At 53.7% G+C, this 17533-nt stretch overlaps 1 protein-coding gene across 2 annotated transcripts in view; it reads left to right on the top strand.

Moving 5' to 3' along the window:
- The first annotated feature begins 4566 nt into the window (after positions 1–4566).
- NRBP2 (nuclear receptor binding protein 2) overlaps positions 4567–17533 on the top strand; it is a 31960-nt gene continuing 18993 nt past the window's right edge. For both annotated transcript variants that reach the window (XM_075490292.1, XM_075490293.1), the window contains exon 1: positions 4567–4774. In XM_075490292.1, the coding sequence (XP_075346407.1) occupies positions 4658–4774 (117 nt within the window). In that variant the 5' untranslated portion in view covers positions 4567–4657. The remainder of the gene's footprint in view (positions 4775–17533) is intronic.

Raw genomic sequence — 17533 nt, 5'->3', positions numbered from 1 at the left:
ACCAAAGCCTGTACATTTAAACCCATCATCTCACTGCCTGAGATCCCTAACCTCCTTAGCCAAGAGCCCCAGCCCAAATGGAGGCACTCCAGAGGTGTTCCTTTGCTCAGGACAACCAAAGAGGAGTTCAAGGAAAGAGGGGTTAAAGGCAGCTGCAAGCCACGAGCTGTCCTGCCAGCAGCACTCCCTCCGTGGCACTGTGCTGCAGGACGCATAGAAACCTTCCCCAGGGTCCGTGACTGCAAACTGGTGGTAGGATGAGGTGAGACAAAACAGAGGACCCACCTGAGAGAGGCCTGGCAGATGGACAGGACAAAGACTGTGACAGAAGGTCTCTGCAGCATGCCATACACCAGGGGATCCCCAACGGAAACTGCCTCTTAGGGGCTGGTGAAGGAAATGGCAGCCAGCTCTTGGGGCAGAAGGGCAGGGTTATGCTTCAGAGCACCTGGCTCTAGGCAGGCGGAGACTTGGGCTCCAAATGCAGGCACAAAGCAGAGCCCTGCCTGGTATGGTGGAGATAAGGGCCTCTGCGTTACACTTCAACAGCATCCCATGGGCAGTGTTTGGCAGCAGAAACCCAGGTCTGGGCCCCTGCTTTACCACAGCCTGCTTGTTGGAGCCTGAGTGGGACAGCAGAGCTCTGTAGAAAAGATGAATTCTGGGCACAAGCCTGCTGTTTCCTGGGCACAGGCAGGCTGGGAGGTGCAGCAGCCTGTCGTTTTGAATCTCCCCCGGCTGCCTCGGGGAAGGGGTCTGAGTGCAATGCAGGGTGTCTGCACTGCCCTGCCCACTGGTGAGCGTTGGACTTCACACTAAACGGCTAACAGCTTGAACCCTGGAGCACAGCCGAGGGCAGACAGCTGTTTCAGGAGGTCACGTTCAGTACAAAAGTGTGGAGGCCACCAGGACCGACCAGGTTTCTCCTGCTTGTTGGTTATGTGACAGTCAGGACAACCAGCAAATGAAAGGCCATATGACTTATGCCTGAAAATGAACAGGCAAGACAAATATACTCTACCATGTATTATCCAGTAAAGAAAAAGGAAGTCATAGAAGGAAGATAAAGAAGTTTACTCTGATAGGACAAGAGGAAACAGCCTCAAGTTGTGCCAGGGGAGGTTTAGATTGGATATTAGGAAAAATTTCTTCACCGAAAGGGTTGTCAAGCATTGGAACAGGCTGCCCGGGGAAGTGGTGGAGTCACCATCCCTGGAGGTATTAGAAAGATGTGTAGATGTGGTCCTTAGGGACATGGTTTAGTGGTGGACTTGGCAGTGCTAGGTTAATGGTTGGACTAGATGATCTTAGAGGTCTTTTCCAATCTAAATGATTCTATGATTCTATGATCTATGTGGGTGTGGCATTGGGGATGAGGGGGTGAGGAAAGAGGTAGTGGGATATAGGGGCGTTGTCTGGATGGGGATGAGGGGGCAGTGATGATCCAGAGGACTATCTCTGCTGTGGGAACATCCACTGATCCTGCATCACCTCTGCCTCCTGTCATTCCCATAATGTGTCCAAAGAAGTCAAGGGTATCACATGCTGAGAACACTGCACTCAAAGTGACTGAGTTTGAACAGAGAGATCTAGGACCTAGCCAATTCATGCTGCTGGATGCAATTCATGTACCTCAAAGGACCTTAAAGATTTGTGTATGAGCTGCCTATGCACGGAGTGTGGCCAGGCCAGGGACACAGCAACATCCAGCTAAGGACAAGTCCAGCACATGTGAAATGAAAACAGCAGAGGTCCACAAAGAACAAGTGCTTCCTCCCCAGAAAGCATGGAGCAGCAGACAGCGTGAGAGCATCTCCTCTGGGTCAGATCTAAGCCCTGCATATGCCTGCATCCTATTTTTGCAAGTTGCTAATAGTGGATCCCAAGAGGAAGAGCAACAGGAACCAGAGCAGGGACTGAGCAATATTTCATCTGTTGCAGACTCCCAGCTTCTGACAATCCACAGCTTAGAGCCCTCCTGAGCCAGAGGCTACATCTGCGTCTCTGTGTTTAATAGCCCTCAATCAATTTTTCTCCCACAAATTTGCCTAATGGCTTTTAAAATCCTTTTCTACTTTGGCCTCTGTAAACACCCTATGGCAATGAATTCCACAATGTGTCACCCACGAACATTTTACCCCAAGAAACACTCAGTAAAAAAATTACTCCCATTCATGTGCTTTACAGCTCTTGCTCAGCCTTTTCATCGGACATCCCAACTACCATTTTGTGTAAAGTGGTGAATAACCATTCCTATGTGCTCTTTCCATGCTGTTCATGGTGCATTTAGTCTGCGTAACGCCGGCTCAGCTGTTGCTCTCCAAGCTGAGTAGTTAGTTTCATGTGCAAGCTTGTCCACACTTTTGATATCCCTTCCTGTGTCACAAGAGTCTCTGCAGCTCTTCACAGCCAGCTTTAAAGCTGACTGTCCTGAATAGTTTGGTGTCATTAGCAAACTCTGCCAACTCATTGTTCATCCCTTTTCTGGATTGTTTATGAATGTGTTGAAAAGCAGTGCCTGGTACTGAGCCTGCCTTAGGTACCACAGTACATTCTCTGGCCATTTAACATTTGCATTCCTCCAAACCTCATGGGCAAATATCTCAGCCTGGCAATTTGTCACCATTCATATTATTGATTCGTTATATGATCTGTTCTTTTGTCACCTCATTTTGAGACTATTCCTCTGACTGTCCTGTAAAGAAAGGCTTCTGACAGAGTAAATGCCACAGCAGAGAATAAACTTTGCTTTTTTACTATAGTGCTGTCTCTCCAGTGACCCCATTTAGACCCTCGTCATCCTTGGGCTCTACGTATCTTCTGCTCAGGTTCTTGTCTTCAGTGGTTTTGAGCACTGCTTTTTACCTTTTGGCCAGTTATTTGTCAAAATCTCTTTTGGTGTACATTTGGCCTATCTTCCTTGTTTGGATAGAGCTTTTACTTGCAGAGGATGTCTGTTAAAACTGACCAGTCGCCCCCAGTACAGGCTATCCCCATCAGGTACAGCTAAACTGGCAGACAATTGGCAGAGCTGCAACAGGGAACCAGAGTCCGCAGAAGATGGGAGGCTGTCAACAGGAGTGCCATGGGGATTGTGGAGACACAGGCAGAGAGGAAGGGTGCCTGGGGTGTGCTGTGTATTTTATGTTTGGTTCCAACCTTTTTATTCCTTGTCCTTGTACTTATTCCCAGCTGAACTTTTGCCTTCCACTTTGATAAGAACCAGCGGTTTACTTTCCTACAAGTCCTGTCTGATAGGCACAGGACAAGGTCACCATGGGAGCTTGTGGCACCTGGCTTACAGACTTGGAGCAGGGTGGTGTAATGGGTGTGTGTGCCTGGAGGTGGCCACGGACTGGGACGTGTTTTTGCAGTCCAGGAGGTGGTGACAGGGTCTGCCAGGGTCAGCATGGGGCTCACGCTGACAGTCAACAGCCTTCCATCAGGGATTTACCTGGTGGGCTCAGACAAGGGTATGCCACGGGGAGCTGGCAGCGGCTGCTCAGGCCCTGTCAAAGTGCACGCGGCAGCGCCACAGAGCTGTAGCTGGCAGCTCAGCTGGCTGCCAGGCAGGACCTGGTGGTGGCCCACACAAGGAAACGCCTCCTGTTCATTTATACTGTGCTTCAGGGAATGGGATTTTGTGTACGATGCCTGGTCTGCACCATCAGTGCCTCCTCGTCCAATAGCCACCCTCACCATGGTCCCTCTTGGTTAACCACACTGGCTAAAAGGAGTAACGGTCTGGAGGGAGAGAACGTCTCCCAAAACAGCAGGCAGGCACCGGTGCTTATACAGAAGCAGGGTGGAACAAATAATGAACATGCTAAAAGAAACCGGAGACGGACAGAAAGAGAAGAAAAACATCGAACGAGCCAGAAACTTTCCAGAGGAATGAAAACATCTGCAAGACTTCTTGCTCAGAGTTGGTGAAGCGGTTTCTGGGTGCACAGTGCCTGCGTAGGCACGGCAGCCCAGCTAGCTGCTCCCGGCTGGGGTGCAGCCCCCGGCACCCAGCACGGAGCAGCGGCTGTTCAGGGAAGATGGCGCGGTGGCAGCGTTCAGGCACTACGGGAATAAAGGGAAAGGCTGCTGCGAGGGCCGGGGGAACACAGAGGCCCCGCCGAGAGGGGACTGGAAGGGTGGCAGATGCCTGGACGGAGGCTGGGGCAAGGAGAGGCCCAGCCGGCGGGTGGCCGGGATGGGGCAGGCACTGGACGGGTGGGTCAGGCCGGGGAACCGGGACCCCGAAGCAGGTGGGACAAGCCCCGGGGCCTCCCCGGGCAGGGGTACGCGCGGGGAGCAGCCGGCGGGTGCGGGCTGGCGGCGCCGGGTCCTGCGGGAAGCAGGACTGCGGGGGCGCCGGCCGCCCCCGACGGCGGGGCGGGGCGGCCGGGAGCAGCGGGGCGGCCGCGGGGAGGGGCGCGGTGTCCCGGCGGCGCATCCCCGGGCCGGGGGTGCACGGGGCCCCTCCCGGCGGGGCGGGCCGGGCCGTGCGCGGCCGCACGTCCGGAGCGGGGCGGGCTGAGCCCGGGCCGGCCCCGCGCGGCGCTGTCAGCCCGCGGCGCGGCGCGGCGCGGCTCGGCTCGGCTCGGCTCGGCTCGGCTCGGCGGGGCTCCGCGCGGAGCGGCTCGGCTCGGCTCGGCTCGGCTCGGGGATGGCGGTGCCGGAGCCGGACGCGCGGCTAGCGCAGGAGAAGGAAGAGGAGAGCGAGGAGGAGAGCGAGATCCTGGAGGAAAGCCCCTGCGGGCGCTGGCAGAAGCGCCGCGAGCAGGTGGGCGCGGGGCGCTGCGGGACGGATGCTGCCGCCGCCGCCGCCGCGGCCGGGCCCTACGGGGCCCCGGGCTGTGCGGGGCCCCGAGCACTGCCCCTCGCCCGCGGCCGCCCCGCGAGAGCCCGCTCGGGGACAGGCGGCGCCGCCAGACCGTACCCCTCCGGCCGGGGCCGGGGCCGGGGCCGGGGCCGGGGCCGGGACCGGGGCCGGGACCGGGGCGGCCGCATCACCCGAGCACGGGCAGCCCTGCCGAGACCCGGTGCGCTCCCGCAGGTGCCCAGGGCAAGGGCGATGGCCGCGGCCGGAGGCCGGTGCGGAGAGCTGCCCCGGAGGCGCAGGGTGCCGCGCTGCGGGGAGCCGCGCTCGCCGTGCCCCGGTGCGGGGTGCCCCGGTGCGGGGAGCCGGGCCGTGCCCCGAGGGAGCGGGGCAGTCCCGGGCATGCAGCCCGCAGCGGAGGGCACCGATGCCCGAGGGACCAGCCGTGCTGGGCCGCCCGCTCGCAGCCCGCTCGTGGGCCCTGTCGGAAAGAGAGCGGGCGCTGCCAGAGCCCGCGCTCAGCCCGGTCCTGGAGGCTTTTGCTGGGCTCGGTCTTCGAGCTGTGCCTGGTGGCAGCGGTGCGGGTGGCAGGTCGGTAACCACGGGTCGCCGGCCGGGCAGCTCCTGCGGGAATGAGGACTTGCCGGGTAAGTCGTGGGGCATGGTGGTGACGGGCGCTGGCCCCTGCACCACTGCCTCCAGGGCTGGAGAACCCGATTTCTCCTCTCCAGACAAGGGGTTTGGACCATTTCAGCTTATCTTCCCAGCCCAGGGGCTCAGCACAGCCCTCCTGCAGCATGTCCACCAGGGTTTAGCAGCACTCCCATCATCACCCCCTGCCCTCTCTCTTCCAGACTTGTCCCCCGTATTAGTGTAATGACCATCTCCCCTGAAACTGGAGCCTGAGTTTCCCTGCCTCTGTCAGGGCACCCAGGAACAGGGACCAAAGTCAGTGGGTGAATCCTGACCCCAGGCAGGGGTGGGACAGCACTGAGGGACTGACATCACAGGCACTGTCAGCATCTGAAGGGTAAAAGAGCCCATCCAAGGCCAATCCTGTTCTTTATCTTCCCACCATCACCTGTTAATGACCTGTCGGTAGTCCATAGTGCTCTAGTCTGGCTGCAGGCTGCCCGTGGTTTAAGCTGTTTTCCCAGTCTGGGCTTTGCTGAGATCTTGATAACCTGCTACTGTCCGTGCCATCAGCACCTGCCGTTCTTGTGTCCCTTTGTGCTTCCTGGTGCTTCCACACCCACACATCACCCTTCGATCTCCGTTCCTACTCCCTTACCACCCCTGCCCACGTCTTCTCTACATCAGGGCCTTGCATCAGGGTGTACACGCCTCGTGGCTGGTGCCTGAGCCTTGTCCCACGGTGTGCATGCCATGTGGTGAGTGCCAGGACCTGACACCACTTTCAGAATCCCATGGCTCCTTCCCTGGCTTCTTCTTGGTGCTCCTGGAGTATCAGATCCTACCCATGTGGCACATCTGAGGTGTCAGAGCCAGCTGTATCTTCGTCTTGTGTTGCTTCATGTACCTTTTTTGGGATGGGCTTTGCTGGCACACATCATCGGCTGTCCCTCTGTTTGTGCCCTGCATCTGACCAGGCTTCAGCTGCTGGTGCAGGCATTGCAGCGTGCCCTCCGTGCCGCAGGTGAGGCGTGGGGTAACGGTACAGGTGCAGCTGACAGACAAACCCCTGCCTCTCCCATGGTCTCTCTGCCAGGGTGGCTCTGCAGGACAGCGGAAGAGGTGAGGAAAGCTGTGCAGCAACTAGTTTTTTAGCTGAGAATACCCTGAAGCTTCTGTAATTAGATCTACAGACTTAAAATGACCTCCACTGTATGTTGGAAACAAGTTATCAGGGTGGAAACATTTGGTGTAGGTACTGGATAAGGCCCTGTAATTTAATCGCATCTGACCTGTAGTTGCATTATGTTTTTTCACACACTTCTTGGATGATGTGTGTTAACCTGTGACCCACCAAAACAGCCCGAAACCCCTAGCTGTCCTTCGCAAAGAAATGACTTGGAGGTCATTTCTCATTTGGACAATCTCCGTCTATTTTGACCTAATGGTCACATTTAATGATGGGTATTTTAACATTTAATTTTGATAAGGGAACTTTCTGGAGTGGTGTTGCAGTGGCTGGAACTGGCCCCTGGAGGTTTGTGCAGTGCATGGGAGAAGTGGAAACAAACGTGGAGTGCAGCCCTGTCAGTGACATTTCCATGCAGACATTTTAGTAATTGGTCTTTGTGCTGTGCTGTCCATCTGCAGGGAGTTTTTCTTGCTGGAGAGGTGGGAAGGGTGGGTTGGCCTTTCCTGAGTGTTGCAGGACAGCAGGCAGTGGCAGGAAGGCTCGTGAGTCTCGGTGGTTTGTGATACGGTTGCACATCACAGCGATGAGTTGCAGTGCTGCAATCGCATCTTTCGCAACACAAGAGGCCTGCCGGCTGCTCACCAGGTCTGTGTTGCTGTGCCATGGCAGGGTTGCATGCCCCTGGGGAAGCCAGCATTCAGGTGACGGACCCGAAGGAGAGTGGCCTGTTTAGCAAGTGCAGGTTTCAGGGTCCAGGATCTGTAAAGCTGCTGTGACAAAATGCACATGAACTTGAGGGAAGTGGTAGCACTGCCTAAATTGCAAATGTAAGTGAAGGAAGTTTTGCATAAGAGACTAGTTTGTTGCAAATCCATAGATGCTTAATTACGTACCAGGAAGAAAAAACACTGATTGCTGTCTGTAAGCTGTCGATATAGTATCTTCTAACATCAGTGAACAGCCATTCTCCTTAACACACATTCTGATTGCTGTAAGCACTTCAAGTATTTTTACCAATAGGGATTTTGCCTCACTATCCTGATGATTCATTATTATTATTTATTCTCCTTAATTCGCTTTTACCAGAACAGTTGAGTCCTGTGTGGGATTCGCAGTGCTGTGCTTGATCTAAGGTCTTGCTGTTTCAAGAATGGGTCCAGAGAGGTGGGAGAGCTGCCTGTGACCTGCCACCTCTGGCAGGCAGAGAGAGCCCAGGCAACATGGCTTGGAGCAGTGTCTAGAGCCTGGAGAGCTGAAGCGGGCAGAGGCAAGCACCCCATACAGTGTTTTAGTGCTTAAACCGTGATGGTCAGTAGTATAGCCTGAGAAGCAAGTTATGATAAATTGCTAATGTGTATGTATTAATTATATGTACACAAGGACTACACCTTTGGTTTTACACGAGTGTTGTAGCCATACTCCACTGGGAGAATGCAGAGCAGCAGCTCATGACCCTACTGTGCCTCATTACACCACGTTTCAGGTGTGGATGCAACAGCTAAACTGTGCCGTGGCCCCGGTGCCAGACTTAATGCTGTGCTGCATCTGGCCATGCCCACCAAAGAAGAAAACATTTCCCTTCACAACTTCCTTTGCCTATTTATGATGCATATATTCATGATGGATATGAAGTCACAGATTTCCATGAGCAGTTCAGGAAATAAAAGCACTTACAGTATCTCTGCAACTTCTGTGGAGAAACAGTCATGTAAATCCTTCTGTGACTTCATGTTCAGTACCAGCACAATTCGTGTTCTGCCTCCTTCATTTCTCTCCTTGCTATTACTGTGAAAGTGCAGCAAAGGAATGCTGCTGTTGTAGACTTTTCCATGTAGGAAGATACGTTTTTTTCAGTGTTGGTTTGATGACTTCATTTACTTTTTCCACCCATCCTGTGGACTAAGAGTAGCAAGGAAGAAGAAACTTGGTTTACTGCTTATGTTAAAGGTTCAGACAAACTTCCCCTGTCTGAATAGTTTCCTGAATGAACCCTAGCACCTTGTTACTAAAGAACAAACTGTTTTTATCCATGTTGCTTTGCTTTTGCAAAACCTTTATCCATTTGGAAAGGGGACTGTTATGACCAGTAGATATTTGTTGACCCTGCCGTTCACGAGCACTGGTACCACTGCATTAATCTGTAACGTAGACCAGGTTCAGGCTATTATTTACACAACCTCTCCAGCATCTCTCCTGTCCATCTCTGGGGGTCCCCGCCTGTTGGTTCTGCCCATTGTGCTCCCTGCAGAAATATCCTGGACCGAGCGTGCTCTGGTTGCCTTTGGTATTCCTCAGGGCCCTTTCCCTTCGGATGAGAGTGCGTGCTTGCTGTGCAAAGCTCAGCTGTGGTTCACGGGACCGAATTTTAGAGTTGCTTCTCCACTTGTAACTGCCGTTGCCTCTGACATGGCGCTCTACTTCGCAGTGCTGGCAGCTCTAGCACAGCTGCTGATGGCTAGAACAGGGTTGGTCGTATTTTCACTTGAAATAGTCCATTGCTCCCCTTTTGGTCACCTTGTTTAGTAAAAGGGCTAATGACTGAATGTGTAGTGATACAGAGCCCTTGAACTATGAGCTTTAACTTCTAAAACAAGCAGGATGAAAGAAAGGAAAAAAGGGAAACAGTAATAGAAAGAAACAGAAGAAATGCTGAAGCAGAATTTAAGGAAAATAAAGTGATATTAAAAAATCTGCAGGAGGGGGAGATTTTGAAGTGTTGCTATAGGTTCCCACAGATCAGAAAATGAAAAGAAAATATAGAAAAATAATCTAAGCATTTGAATACACTGAGGTGCAAGGGGGTTCCCTTTTTTTACGTATTAATTATGTTTGCAGTTTGCAGTGAGGATAACCAGTTCTGTGATAGATTATTTGGAAAGCATCCAACTGTTTAATATTTGCCACCAGAGCTATTTTTAAAAGCTGCTTTGTTGCCAGCCCTTCCCAGGAGACTAGGACTTGAAGTGTGTTTTGTTGTGAAGTGCTTTTCCAGAGCAGAGGGGATCAGCTGAAGGACTTAGCTCTTTCTTTTCACGCCATCTATTTTTTTCTACCCCTTACTGGTTTTACAACTTTTGTTTGCTGTTGTTTAACTTTCCAGGATGAGTTTGCTTGTGAACCTGCTGACCTCAGCTGATCAGACAGGTTAATATCGTAGGGCTTTGCTCTGTGCTCCAAATAGGAGGTAGGGCATCCCAGATGGTTTTAATTGAGGATATTTGTGAAAGCAAGATGAAATAGTTTGAACTAAGGTGGCATAACTCACCAATAGATAAACTTTGCTGGAAGCAGATAGTGAAGTCCTCTTCTTGGCATGTATTCTGTGCGTCTGGCAACAAACAAGACTTTGCATGCTAGATTTAGTGTCCTCCTTGTTACCCTTCTAGTTCGTGTGGGCAATGCGCGGGGACTGTTTTGCCTTTTGCTTCAGGTCTGCTTTCCCTGTGCTACCTACTTTCTCCATTTCAAGGATCCTTTAATCCTTCATAACCGGTCGTAACAATCCTCCGCCTTGTTCTCACTGCTGGGGAGGGAGGTGACGTCAGTGGAGTGGTAAAGGTTAGTGCAGAAACTTGTCCTTTTTCATGCAGTAACATGCTCTTTTATTCCCATTCATAGTCTCCACAAGAATGCCTTTCTGTTTGCAGCTCGTTGCTCCTGGGCTACTTGGTGTGCTCCTAGGGCAGTACCTGTCTGCTCTAGCTTCTGCACCATGTCCTGAATGCATGCGGCTCAGCAGTTCCCAGGCTGCTCCTTCTGTGCTCCCTGCAAACTAGACACGAAAGAGAAGTATCACAATTACTGGCATTCTCCACGTTTTTTTCCCTTTTCTGTTTTTAACCAAGCTTTTTTTGCCCTTTCACTGGTTTTCCCATGCAGGTATTTTTGTTTACAGTGGCCAGACATTGTATATGAGTCTTGCAGGCTTATACATCTTTTGTGTCCCTTGTCTCCTTTCTCCTTTTTCTCTGATGTAACCAGAGAACGCGCACAGTCCCAGAGGCTTTTATATTTTACTTCTGGAACAAGGGAGGTGTCCCACGGTTGTGTTACAAAATGGATTAAAAGATGATCAAATGCTCATTGGTTGGCTCTTCCATTGGACGAGTTAGCATTTGACAGTAAACACATGAAAGGCAGTGTTTTAGCATTCCCTCATAGCAATCAGATACTGGTCAGCAAGGTGGTTTTGTTAGCTTTCATTGAAACTGCACTGCTGACAGCTTAGCTGTTCAGCTTGGGTTTGCTCTGTGCCAACACAGCATGAGGGCAAATTCCCCTCTCGGTGCAGTCAACAGGGTAAATCACACCAAATTCCTGTTAACTGGGCTAATTCGTACTGGTCACTGGTCTTCTGCCTGACTCGTAAAGGGTTGCTGTTTGTTGTTTTCCAGCTGGGCTTGGATGACCAGCCAACGCAGTCCATTGCTTTCTGGACAAGCACTGCAAAGCCTGTCCCTAGGTGTTGGTCTCCAGTTCAGACTGATGGGCACTGGGGGCCTGCAGCAGCAGGATGGGGTACTGCATGCCCAGCCTGTCCTTGGGCACCTCCTGCTCTCTGCCCACACCTTACCACCCCAACCTGTCCAGGCTCTGCTCACCTGCCTGGTGCCCAGGTGCAGGCTGGTGGCAGGGATCTTTTCCCTTTCCTACTGTATTCTGCAGAGCCTTCTCTAATGCCTGCTGCAAACCTGTGGGGCTGCTGGCCACGTGTCCTGGGTTTCAGCAATGCGGCCAGTGAATTTACGAGGTGCAGAGTTTAGCCAGGGAGCAAAGCTGCCTGGGCTGGGCAGTGCTCAGCTTCAGCCGACCACAGGCTTGCGTCTCCTTCCCAGGGGCGTGCGGTGCCCTGGGGGTAAAGAAAACAGCTCCCTGGGGTCTGGCTTCCTGCCAGACCATTTCCTCAGCAGCCCCTGTCCGCAGGCCAGGTGTGTGTGCAATGGTACGTCTTCTGCCCAGGAAATAACAACACTTGTATTGCCTTCAGAATCACAGAATCACAGATCGTATAGGTTGGCAAAGACCTCTAAGAGCATCAAGTCCAACCGTTAACCTAGCACTGCCAAGACCACCACTACACCATGTCTCTAAGCACCTCATCCAAACGTCTTTTAAATACCTCCAGGGATGGTGACTCAACCACTTCCCTGGGCAGTCTGTTCCAATGTTTGACAACGCTTTCAGTGAAGTAAAACTTCCTAATACCCAATCTAAACCTCCCCTGGCGCAACTTGAGGCCATTTCCTCTCGTCCTATCACTTGTTACCTGGGAGAAGAGACCGACCCCACCTCTCTACAGCCTCCTTTCAGGTCGTTGTAGAGAGCGATAAGGTCTCCCCTCAGCCTCCTTTTCTCCAGGCTAAACAACCCCAGTTCCCTCAGCCGCTCCTCATAAGACTTGTGCTCCAGACCCTTCACCAGCTTCGTTGCCCTTCTCTGGACTTGCTCCAGCACCTCAATGTCTCTCTTGTAGTGAGGGGCCCAACACTGAACACAGCATTCGAGGTGCGGCCTCACCAGTGCCAAGTACAGGGGCACAATCACTTCCCTACTCCTGCTGGCCACACTATTTTTGATACAAGCCAGGATGCCATTGGCAGCCTTGGCCACCTGGGCACACTGCTGGCTCATATTCAGGCAGCTGTCAACCAACACCCCCAGGTCCTTCTCTGCCTGGCAGCTTTCCAGCCACTCTTCCCCAAGCCTGTAGCGTTGTATGGGGTTGTTATGGCCCAAGTGCAGGACCTTGCACTTGGCCTTGTTGAACCTCATACAGTTGGCCTTGGCCCATTGATCCAGCCTGTCCAGGTCCCTCTGCAGAGCCTTCCTACCCTCCAGCAGATCAACACTCCCGCACGACTTGGTGTTGTCTGCAAACTGACTGAGGGTGCACTCAATCCCCTCGTCCAGATCATTGATAAAGATATTAAACAGAACTGGCCCCAACACAGAGCCCTGGGGAACACCGCTTGTGACTGGCCACCAACTGGATTTAGCTCCATTCCCCACCACTCTTTGGGCCCGGTCATCCAGCCAGTTCTTTACCCAGCGAAGAGTCCACCCGTCCAAGCCATGAGCAGCCAGTTTCTCCAGGAGAATGCTGTGGGAAATGGTGTCAAAGGCTTTACTGAAGTCCAGATAGACAACATCCACAGCCTTTCCCTCATGCACTAAATGGGTCACCTTGTCATAGAAGGAGATCAGGTTGGTCAAGCAGGACTTGCCTTTCCTAAACCCATGCTGACTGGGCCTGAGCACTTGGTTATCCTCTACGTCCCATGTGATGGAACTCAAGATGATCTGTTCCATCAGCTTCCCTGGTACCGAGGTCAGGCTGACAGACCTGTAGTTCCCCAAATCCTCCTTCTGGTCCTTCTTGTAGATGAGTGTCACATTCGCTAATCTTCAGTCAACTGGGACCTCCCCAGTTAGCCAGGACTGCTGGTAAATGATGGAAAGCAGCTTGGTGAGCACTTCTGCCAGTTCCTTCAGTACTCTCAGGTGGATCTCATCAGGCCCCATAGACTTGTGAGTGTCTAAGTGGTGCAGCAGGTCACTAACCATTTCCCCTTGGATGATGGGGGCTCCATTCAGGTCCCCATCCCTATCTTCCGATTCGGGGGGCTGGGTAACCAGAGAACAATTGGTCTTACTATTAAAGACTGAGGCGAAGAAGGTAAGCACCTCAGCCTCTTCCTCATCCTTTGTCAATGTGTTCCCTCCCCTGACTAATAGAGGCTGGAGATTCTCCTTAGCTCTCCTTTTGCTGCTAATGTATTTGAAGAAGTATTTTTGATTGTCTTTTATGGCAGCAGCCAGATTGAGCTCTAGCTCAGCTTTGGCCCTTCTAATTTTCTCCCTGCACAACCTCACTACACATTTGTAGTCCTCCTGACTTGCCCGCCCCTTCTTCCAAAGGTCGTAGACTCTCCTCTTTTTCCTGAGTTCGAGCCAGAGCTCTCTAGTCAGCCAGGCTGGTCTTCTTCCCCGCCAGCTCGTCTTTTGGCACCTGGGGACAGCCTGCTGTTGTGCCTTTAGGACTTCCTCCTTGAAGAATGTCCAGCCTTCCTGGACTCCTTTGCCCTTTACGGCTGCCTCCCAGGGGACTCTTGTCGACCAGTCTCCTAAACAGGCTGAAGTCTGCCCTCCGGAAGTCCAAGGTGGCAGTTCTGCTGACCCCCTCCTCACTTCTCCAAGAATCAAAAACTCTTATCATTTCATGAGCACTCTGCCCAAGACGGCCTCCAACCATCACATGGCTCACAAGACCTTCTCTGTTCATGAACAAGAGGTCCAGCAGGGCACCTTCCCTAGTTGGCTTGCTCACCAGCTGTGAGTGCATGCAGGATGTCTCCTGGCTCTTATCTGGGCAGTGGAAAAATACTCTTCTGTCCCTTTCTCTCAGCAGTGGAAGGAGAACAGGGATCACAGCGTTTGCTCCAGCAGCTGCTGGGCAAGAGGGAGGGGCAACCATGGGTATGGAGAGAAAGGAAAGCCTTCCAGCCCTCCCTCCCACAGGCAGAGGGGACAGGCTGGCAGGTGGCTGCGTTTCCGAGGAGGCCTGCTCCAGATCCTGCTGGGAGAGGCTTCCTCTCCCTGTCTACAGGTATTAAACAATGACCTCCCTGCTGCTGCTGACAGGTAGGGGATCTCCTGGGGGTGGACAGGGAGAGTTCACGGAAGAGGGCTGAATGAAGTGGGTGCCCCTCATGCCCTGGGATGGGAGAGCTCTGCCGCTGCACATCCTGCTGTGCTGGCTGCGAATCTGTTTCCCTCCCTCGGTCTCCCCTGCCTGCAGTGCAGCTGGGCACCTGGTTATTTTTCCTGGTTGACTGGCTGAATGCCACTTCTGCTTTCTGCCCATAGCTCTGCTCCTTTCCTCTTTGACGTTCACCACTCCAGCACTGTCCAGGACGAGTGCCACTCACCTGTACCTGCCTCACTTCTCTCCATGATTGTACTGATGTTAAACCACAGCAGAGCTTGCCCTCCCAACGAGCTGGGAGCTCATTGCTTCTCAGCTCTGTAAGCGGCACGCCACCACCCCTGCTCGGCTAGGTCTCTCCAGCTGGTAGCATATTAGCCCTGTATCCACGCTGGTCTGAATTAGTGCTGAGAATATGTTTTTGTGAGGGGTAGGATCAAATGCTTCACTGGAATCAAAATATTTTCCGTCTCATGTGTTCCCTTCACCTGCTAATTGCGTAACATGATCACACAGAGAGAACAGGTTTATCTGGCACCGCAGATCCCTTGTCCTGCTCCTGCAGAGTCACAGGACATTGTAGGCTTGATCTGTTGTTTCGCTGTGCACTGCAGATAGCAGTACGGGTGGATGTCACCCAGCTAGCTCTTCTGTCACAGCCTTTGGCGTACCTGCCATGAGGTGAAATCTAGCCAGCAGCCCAGCCCAGGCTCAGGAGCACATTGCTCCATAACTGCTCGGGGCTGCTGCTGGTCCTGGCCTCCTCCCTGGGGACAAAGGGGCTGTTAGTGGCAGGTCTGGTGCTTGAAATGGGGCCCTGAAAGCAGAGAGCTCGGAGCCATGCTGCTGAGTCTCAGACCGTGGGCCGAGGTGCTCCCAGCTCAGGAGAGTGGGATGTATTGGCTCTTCACCCAGAGAATCACATGTGCACAGCAGGACTGGATGAGCCCCCTTGCTCCCTGGGTGCCTGCTGCCCACACGCTGCTGCTCCTGCGGGACCTTCTCCAGCTTCTACTCCTCGGCGCAGTGGTCATCAGGCCAGCTCTGCCTACCACTGCTGTTTGTTGTCTCTGTCCCTTGGTAAGCTGAAGGAAGTAGCACAGGTGTCAGAGTGGGGCCTCAGCCCTCTTAGGTAATTTTTTTTCCTTTTACATGTTTTAAAAAATTATTTCCATGTTGCAACCGTCACCCCTGCCCTGCTTGTTGCATAGCATCGGGTGGTGGACGGGGGAGTGCAGCCTCTGTCAGGGCCAGGGAACACGTGGTTTGCAGAAGGCAAGGGGAGCCCAGCTTCAGCCAGTGGGCTGGAAAGGGAGTCCCTACAGAGACGCAGTCCTCCGTCTCTGCTGCTTGCACACCTTGCTCTGAGAGGACAGTCTCTGCTGCCTAAGGTGTGTCTCCATGCCTTAGCAGCACCTCCTTGCTAACTGTAACCTGAACACAAGTCCCTTGAGAAGCCCAGATACAGCCTTTACTGTCGCCCAGGCTTATGAGATACTGGAGCAGAGGGCCAGGTTGGGATTTATTCTGCAAAAGTGCTCTCCCAGCCACATTGTGTTCCCTGCTCAGCCTTGTGGCCCCAGCAAATCCTGCCAGTTCCCAGCACCAAAAGGGATAACATCACAGTGTCACAAGGAGTCAGGTAAACTGTGCATGCAGTGAGCATCACCATCTTCATGTCCTGCTAGCCCTCCTCTCATTAGCAGCAACCAGGGATTTCTGCTCTGTGGCAGAGCAGTACTGGCACTGCTCCCTTGACAGACGCGCATGGGGGTTGTGACCTGTAGCATCAACACGTGTCTGCTGTCACCGTACGACCAGGTGGGTCCTGGTGCTCTTGCCAGCATGGCATGGCTGGTCTCAGTGAGCCTGGAGAGCCTGGGGCCCTGTAATCTGGGTAACCACTCCTCCTTCTTGCTTGGCTCTCCCTTTTAGTGTCTCTTTAGCTTTGCCCTGTGTCCTCCAGACGGTGCCATTTCTTATGTCCTGGCCTTCTGTCCCCAGGGCCGTCCGCAGCACCCGGAGTGGTGGCTGCTGCACCAGGGACAACTCTGCAGCCCATGGGCAGGCGGCAGGGCCACGGGTGCTCGCAGGGCTGCTGCCAGCCTGCGATGGGTGCGGAAGGGCTCTGTCCTGCACAGGCTGCTCGCCCCTGTGTGCCGCAGGCAGGCAGGGGCTGGGCAGCAGCTCAGGAAGCAAACTCATCTCGGCTCCGGTATGGACAGGGCAAGTGTACAGACTGCTGGCAGCTGCCTTGCTCTCATGCCCGTTCATGGGCCTTTGATTCCCAAAACTTCATCTTTCCCCTGGTCTCTGGCTCAGCCCCAGTACAGAAAATCCCTGAAGAGGTTTGGTCCTCTTCCTTCCAGCCTCGGGATGCACGGAGGCTGTGGGTCAGCCTCCTGGTGTATCCTCCAGCCTGGTTGGGTGTCTCCTGGTGGCCTCTTTAATGGCCCCTCTGTGTTTCTGTTGGTACAGTCTTTTTCGGGATGGTTATGCAATGGCAATGCCTGGGCTCACGGCATTTCCCTCCCCTTGGGAAACACGCTGTTTCCGTCCCCTTCCCTGCTGCTGCTTTGCATCTCACCCCCCCGCCCTGGCACCAACAGACCTGCGGGGGCAAAGGGACCCTGCAGAAATGGGGAGTGAGGGTCGCTGTCCCACCGCTCACCCCTACAGCCTCCTGCATGGCACCCCCTTCCCAGCCTGCCTGCCCTGCCTGCCCCTTTGCTCTGGCCCTCCAGCATGTCCCTCCCACGGTGTGTCGGGCAGCCGCCCTCCCTCCTGGCGCTTGCCCGACCGATGGCACAGCCTGTGCTTGCGTTTCCCCAGCAGCCCCTGCCAAGCCAGGCAGAGGGAGCTTTTTCAATGGCTTTGCCTCGTTTCTGAGCGACCTCCAGATTATCCTTTCTCTGTGCAGTAACCCCCAGGTTTCCAGGCAGGGTCTGCTGTGTGCTCTTCAGTGGTGCTAATGGTCCCGGGGAGCCAGGGCTGGTAATGTGACCCTGCTGCTGCTCGGCATTAATCGGGGCCGAGGGCTGAGGCTTTGCCTGCTCGGCTGCCTTTGGAGATAGAGCAGTAAACTTATGCCAAACTTTGGAAATTATTTGGGTAAAGTACCTGCAGGCAGGAACTCACCTCCCTTGCAGAGGGGCTGCCCGTTGGGTTGGAGCCCCACTGGGTGCTTCTCCTG

The sequence above is a fragment of the Mycteria americana genome, unplaced genomic scaffold, assembly GCF_035582795.1.
Source record: "Mycteria americana isolate JAX WOST 10 ecotype Jacksonville Zoo and Gardens unplaced genomic scaffold, USCA_MyAme_1.0 Scaffold_53, whole genome shotgun sequence".
Taxonomy (NCBI): domain Eukaryota; kingdom Metazoa; phylum Chordata; class Aves; order Ciconiiformes; family Ciconiidae; genus Mycteria; species Mycteria americana.
Note: the sequence above shows the minus strand (reverse complement) of the source record. Positions and strands in the feature narration are given on the sequence as shown.